Source organism: Ctenopharyngodon idella, chromosome 19 (assembly GCF_019924925.1).
Source record: "Ctenopharyngodon idella isolate HZGC_01 chromosome 19, HZGC01, whole genome shotgun sequence".
NCBI lineage: Eukaryota > Metazoa > Chordata > Actinopteri > Cypriniformes > Xenocyprididae > Ctenopharyngodon > Ctenopharyngodon idella.
The window spans coordinates 12,798,703-12,805,409 of NC_067238.1; the positions used below are offsets into that span (position 1 = coordinate 12,798,703).

The window sequence follows — 6,707 nt, forward strand, 5'->3', positions numbered from 1 at the left end:
ACCAATGCTCACTACAGTTAATGGTGTGATGCACACTACAAACAGCAGTGTATCAGGCTTGGTGCTCGTCGGTGAGATTTTCACTTTTTTTCTTCATTGTTAAATCACTTTAAAAACCTGGTGAAAATGAAAAATGATTAGTGAACTATTGTTTGCTAATCTTATTAGCTTGCATTGTCTTGCAAATGCAACAGACTGTCAGTTTACTAGAAAATATCTAGACTGGTAAGTCTAGATGTGGCAGAACTGAGTGAGCCTGTTGTTAAAAGTCTGCCAGATTCAAAAAACAAAACACTTTGTGTTGCTAAACATACTATATACTGGTATACAGCATATACTGGAAAGACACTAACAGAAACCTGAAAGTGCTTTTACTACTGACTTATTTTAACAAGAACATTGAGTTCTGTAATAAAGCAACTCTCTGAACAGGTTCACATTCTACAAGAAACCGTTACATTTGGATTTTAACACCACATAAAACTGTGTTCACTACTTTTTATACCTGTTTGCATCAGTGTAACTATTGTTAGACTGGAGAGGCCATCTTTACTTATCTATATTGACCGGTTCTCTTAAATTAGTGTTATTTTAAAGGAAATTACAAACTTGAGACTGCGAAGCATCCCACCTTCCACACTCAGATGTTACTTAAAACAATAAATGAGAAGAAAAACAAGACAGATTTCTCCTTTTTTTCTTTATTTCACTCTTGAGCGATAACACCGTTAAAAATAGAGTTTATATATATATATATTATGCTCTGGCCCATCATCTGCTGTATGATTCCGTGACAAAATCAAACGGATCTTCTTTACCCACAAACTAAAATGTGGCAGTCCATTTCAGAACACTGTGGCTTCAACAACTGACCCAAAGTTCAGGATATTGATATAATTATTTATATATCCATAATGGAAATTATATTCAAAAGAAAGAAGTAGGCAGAGTTATTAGGGTCATTTTGTGGGAGCAAATAATTGTTGTTCGCTCACATAATCAAGATTGGATCTCCACATACACACTGAAGAATTCAATCAAAATGTACTAATTATTATTGTAGCTTGCAGTTGGTGGGTTTGCTGAGAAAGAGATTGTCCTTCAGTTTGTGTCCAGAGCTCTTTCAGCCTCGAAAACCTCTGAAGAACTTAGAAAACACTGAGAAATCATCCTGCATGTCAGAACCACCTGAAAGACGCAGAAAATACATTACTGGATGATTATTCAAGAATCAAAAGTGTGAGGAATATAACACTGATATTTTAAAATGTCTTTACACACTATATAAACCAGAATGCTTTTTGAATACAATTTTTATCTTTTACCTTTAAAACCATGCATTACATAGGGAAAAGAGTTGACTAACCTGGCATGAGAGGACCAGACTGATCTTGTGGCCCATCTTGGCCACCTGGACCCCCTGAGATGGTCACTGTAGTCTCTTCATTACCTTCACCGTCTCTGACTGTTCGCCTTTCTTCTACTGTCTACACACACAAATGCAATCAGACCTGTTAAACACCATCTGGACATGTGTGGCATATTTTGAGCCTTGCTATAGGTCATTACGATATTTGTAATCAGAAATACTTTTGAGGATAAAATGATCCAGGATCACTTACTCCATCTGGTCTGACCACCTTGGTGACACTGATAGACTTAAAAAATGACCTCGTCTTTGGCTGTGAAGGTGCAGGAGTCAAGATCTGATCCAGCCCACTTGAAGACACCTGTGAGTCCAGATCTGAGGGTAGAGCCAGAAGACAATTTATTTGTCTTTGTAAACCAAAGACAATTTATCGGAGTAGCATCAACTGGATATCAGGCAAGAAATTAGGGAATCAAGGCCTATTAATTCAAAGGTTGAATTGCCAGCACAATAATCATGGATAAGATAAAAATAACATTTCTTTGTCAAGTCAGCTTTACTTATTTAGCACTTTACACAATACAGATTTTTTCAAAGCAGCTTCACGGTAATTCAGCTAGTGTTGATTCAGTTCAGTTCAAAAGCTGTAAAGTTCATCAATAGTGAAATGAGTTCCATTCAGCTATAAGCAGCTCTACAGAAAACAAGTCATTATTCAGCTTGAGTCAGTTCAATTTTGATTGTTTCAGTTCAATAATTCAGTGTCAATGTTGCAAAATTCGTCAATTATGAAATAAAGTTAGCTATAAAGCAGCTCTACAGAAGACAATAGAGTCATCATTCAGCTCAATTAAGTTCAAGTTATGTATTCATCCAATAGTGTCAATGTAGTCAAATCGATAATATTACTGAATATGAAGTGTCTTTTAAACCCCTTTGCATTTTCAATCTGAAATGTCATACTGCAGTGATCTACCATTCTTTTATTTGAAGTGTCTGCATGTCAAACAATAGAGTATCTAAACTTATTTGTGAATTACAAAAATTTGGCCTATAACTTTATTTGAATAATTGTGATTTTTTTCAGAACACTTTACTGTCTGTACTTAACTTTAAATAATAAAAATAGTGCAAAATGCATTACCTCCATCCTCTTTTTTCTCATTCTCCTTCGGTCTTAATAGACTATCTTTCCAAAGATCATGAAACTAAAAATAAAATGAAGACAATCGGGTGAGAAACCAGCATGGAAAGACTCTAAATCAGGGGTCCAAACCTGCTCCTGGAGAGTTTAGCACCAACTTGTCTCACACACCGGCCGGGAAGTTTCTAGTATGCTTAGTAACACCTTGGCTGAATCTGAAATCCCATACATCCCTGCTATATATTGGGTGAAAAACAGTATGTGACAAAAGAAGTACGTCTGAATTCACAGTGCTCATAAAAGAGTAGACAAAAATTACCTGGATGACCTACTGCTTCCGGTGAAGCAACATGCTGAATGTAGTATGTGTGAATTACACTCATACTACACATATTCACACATTAGCGCTTATACAAAATGAGTACCTACTCAAGAGAGTAAGCGATTTTGGACACAGTCTATGAGCTGGTTCAGGTGTGTTTAATTGGGGTTGAAGCTAAACTCTGCAGGACAGAGCTGGATTGGACATCCCTGCTCTAAAAGTACACTGAATCACTCTGATTCACCTTTGAGAAGGGTCTCCACTGGGGACCAAAGGAGCTGCTGGGACCTTGTGGAGACGAGGAATCCTTGTCCTTTGGTGCCACAGAGGGGGGAGGGAGGGGTGGATTGTTGGGTGAGCTCTCAGGAGACTTCAGCATGAAATCTCTGAACGGGTTACTACTTCCTGCTCCACTCCTGCCTTTCTCGACACCTTCCTGAGGAGGCGGAGCTTCTATTGATGGGACACCTGCTGGGCAGGGGAAGCAGAGAGCAGCAGGAGTTAGTGACATATATTCAAAATGCATTGCAATCGCTATTGGGTGTTTGATTTTTTTTTTTTTTTTTTTTTTTTTTACAGTGAGACAGAAGCCTGAGCTCTTCTCTAAAATTTGGAGCCCTTTTCTGGAATACTTTAAGTGATATTTTAGTATCATTGAAATACTATTACATTTTTATTAATATTTTGTATTACTTTTCATTTTTATATTTCCCAGTTTTTACTTTAATTTTCTTTTTGTTGTATGTTTCTGAGATTTTTATTAGTTTTTTTTTTTTTAAGACTATTTTTTTTATAATTTCTTTCGGTTTAGTTTTAGCTATTTGTCATGTCATGTACTTGCGTATTATGTGTTCAATCTATTGGCGCATAGTGTTTCTTTATAAAGTGACATCGCCAACTGCTGGCTTGGAATGAATACAGCGCTTTTAGTTGTTTCCAAATCAGTGTGAACGGGGATCGTTTTGACAATGTTGTCTGTACACGGAAAAAGCAAAGGAAAAACTTTTCCGTTTTTAGTACATTGTCTTGTAAACGTACCCTTGTGTTTAACTATTTTTTCCTGATGATTGGTGTTTTATCTGGTTGTATTAAAGGGTTAGTTCACCCAAAAATGAAAATAATGTCATTTATTACTCACCCTCATGCCGCTCCACATCCGTAAGACCTTCCAAAATCCGTTGGCTCAGTGAGGCCTCCATAAGCCAGCAATGACATTTCCTCTCTCAAGATCCATTAATGTACTAAAAACATATTTAAATCAGTTCATGTGAGTACAGTGGTTCAATATTAATATTATAAAGCGACGAGAATATTTTTGGTGCGCCAAAAAAAAAAAAAAACGACTTATATAGTGATGGCCGATTTCAAAACACTGCGTCAGGAAGCTTCGGAGCGTTATGAATCAGCGTGTCGAATCAGCGCCAAAGTCACGTGATTTCAGCAGTTTGGCGGTTTGACACGCGATCCGAATCATGATTCGACACGCTGATTCATAACGCTCCGAAGCTTCATGAAGTAGTGTTTTGAAATCGGCCATCACTATATAAGTCGTTATTTCGTTTTTTTTTGGCACACCAAAAATATTCCCGTCGCTTTATAATATTAATATTGAACCACTGTACTCACATGAACTGATTTAAATATGTTTTTAGTACATTAATGGATCTTGAGAGAGGAATTGTCATTGCTGGTTATGGAGGCCTCACGGAGCCATCGGGTTTCAACAAAAATATCTTAATTTGTGTTCCGAAGATGAACGAAGGTCTTACGGGTGTGGAACGGCATGAGGGTGAGTAATAAATTACATTATTTTCATTTTTAACCTTCATTTAACCCTTTAAATGCATAGAGTTTATTAATTTTGTGACTTAAATATATGTGTCTTCTACTTTTTATTTGATTATCCTGACCCGAGATGACTACTTGAAAATGTAGTCATATAATCAGTTTATAAAATCTAAATTAAATTATGCAAGATGTATCGATTAAAAAAATGGATAGAAAATGTATAGATAGAAAAATACTTTGCACAAAACAGAAAAAAAAAAAATCACTGCAAATATACATAAACTTAAGGAACAGAGCAAACAGACCTTTACGTCCAAAGCCATGGTGCTCATCAAATCGACCTAGACCAGCAAAGATCTCCTCCATGTCCCTGAAGATCTGGCCGAACATCTGAGGTTCCTCGAAGCGCATCCCACCAGGCCCGAAGCTGAAACCAAATCTGAAGGCATCATCAAACGGGTCCTGACGTGGCCTATTGAAGTCATCATAGTGAACTCCACTGTCATCGTCTTCATCTTCATCATCATCATCTTCATGAATCATCCCATCAAAGAAGGGGTCCCTGATCAAAACAGATTTATATTAGCAAACCAGTCTGAACTAAACAATATCACTGTAGCATATTAATCAGGAACAGTGCAGGAAAAAAAAATAAATAAAAAATAAATAAATAAATAAAAATAAATCAGGCCAACAAGGTCTATACTTGCATTTAGAACTAATACTTCAAATACATTTTGAAAAATTAAGATTTTTTTTCCAAAGGTTTTAAAACATTAAGAAACAATTAATTAAAAAAGAAAGATGAGTAAACTCAAGTGACAGGTAGCCTAACATATTTATTTATTTATTTATATATATATATATATATATATATATATATATATATATATATAAATATAAAGTAAATAAATAAGTGTATTAGATACCAGATGCAGCTAATTACCTTATAATTTCTATAATTTCTAATTTCTATAGAATTTTTTTTTTTTTTCTTCATTTATATTTCGTCTTTTTATAATAAGTTAGTAAAATAATCTGTTAATGTGTCATCTGAGGCTGGCTCATTCTTCCTTTCTACTATTTTTCCCGATTTTAGAACAATAATAATGATCAAAACTATGATATAATTAAGAAATGTATTCATAGGTTTATTACGTTTTTAGCACCAGCCCACTGTTATGTCCTGATGTGTCAAAGTAAAACTGAAAGAGAATATGTGTATTATGTTCCATATGGCTTCACGTATATTAGCAATTTGACTGGCGAGTAAAATTGCACAAATTCTGCACTTGAGAAATTAATGTACTACAAAAGCATTTATAACTATTGACAAACGACAATGCTCTATAAAGTTTATTTGTATAAAACATCCACGAAGCATTTACTTCCATTGACACTAATACAGAAACATCTACAAATAAAAGCAATATGAAGAGGTAAGAAATAATGTCAAGGATGTTACTTTATAACTATATAAAACGTTGTATCTTATATAATATATATTATTAATTAATAGTTTGATATAATATACGACATAGTAGCTAGTCAACTCTCAATAACTCTCAACCTTAAACTCTTAGACAGACTCACCTGCGGCCATCACCACGATAATGACCACCGGGAACCCCGAAAAACCCACGAAACAGATCAAATACGCTCATTTAAGGACGCAGTATCCAGTGATCCTTCACAAATGGCACCATAACAAACAGTTGCATCAGAGACCCAGCATAGGTGGAGGACGCCGAGGAAACCTACGAGATCTTTCCACTTGTTTCCGGAAAACACATTTCAAAATAAAAGTCCGTACATTGCATTAACGAATGCGCCTACATCAATATCGACTAATAAAACAAGCTCTGCAATACTTTTTTTTTTAAACTTACATTTTAAAGTAAATATATAACACTGATTAAAGAATACATTTAAAAAAAAATTTTTTTTATATATATATATATATATAAAATCTCCAGTAGCATTATATGTGAACAATAAGACTTGCGCAAAGTTCATGTCGGCTTTTTATAGATCAAATCATTCTTTACAAATTCATGAGACACGTTTACATTTCGATAATGTTT

At 34.9% G+C, this 6,707-nt stretch overlaps 1 protein-coding gene across 2 annotated transcripts; it reads right to left on the minus strand.

Annotated features, from left to right (window-relative positions):
• Window positions 1-685: 685 nt before the first annotated feature.
• hax1 (HCLS1 associated protein X-1) lies at window positions 686-6,421 on the minus strand. Of its 2 annotated transcripts, none has more exons than XM_051872127.1 (7): window positions 6,217-6,421; window positions 4,929-5,185; window positions 3,080-3,303; window positions 2,514-2,577; window positions 1,623-1,744; window positions 1,367-1,487; window positions 686-1,188 (listed from the first exon to the last, which is right to left on the minus strand). In XM_051872127.1, exons 1-7 carry the CDS (start codon window positions 6,285-6,287, stop codon window positions 1,124-1,126), a joined length of 924 nt encoding a protein of 307 aa, XP_051728087.1. In that variant the 5' UTR covers window positions 6,288-6,421; the 3' UTR covers window positions 686-1,123. The 2 variants fall into 2 exon arrangements, with proteins under 2 accessions (XP_051728087.1, XP_051728086.1); XM_051872126.1 differs by having other exon boundaries at window positions 3,080-3,306.
• Window positions 6,422-6,707: the final 286 nt, after the last annotated feature.

Coding starts and splice junctions, on each gene's coding strand:
- hax1 (XM_051872126.1), bottom strand. CDS start 6,287: ATGAGCGTATTTGATCTGTTTCGTGGGTTTTTCGGGGTTCCCGGTGGT. Junction 1,745..2,513: donor TGAGAAAAAAGAGGATGGAG/GTAATGCATTTT, acceptor CTCTACCCTCAG/ATCTGGACTCACAGGTGTCT. Junction 1,488..1,622: donor AGGTGGTCAGACCAGATGGA/GTAAGTGATCCT, acceptor TTGTGTGTGTAG/ACAGTAGAAGAAAGGCGAAC.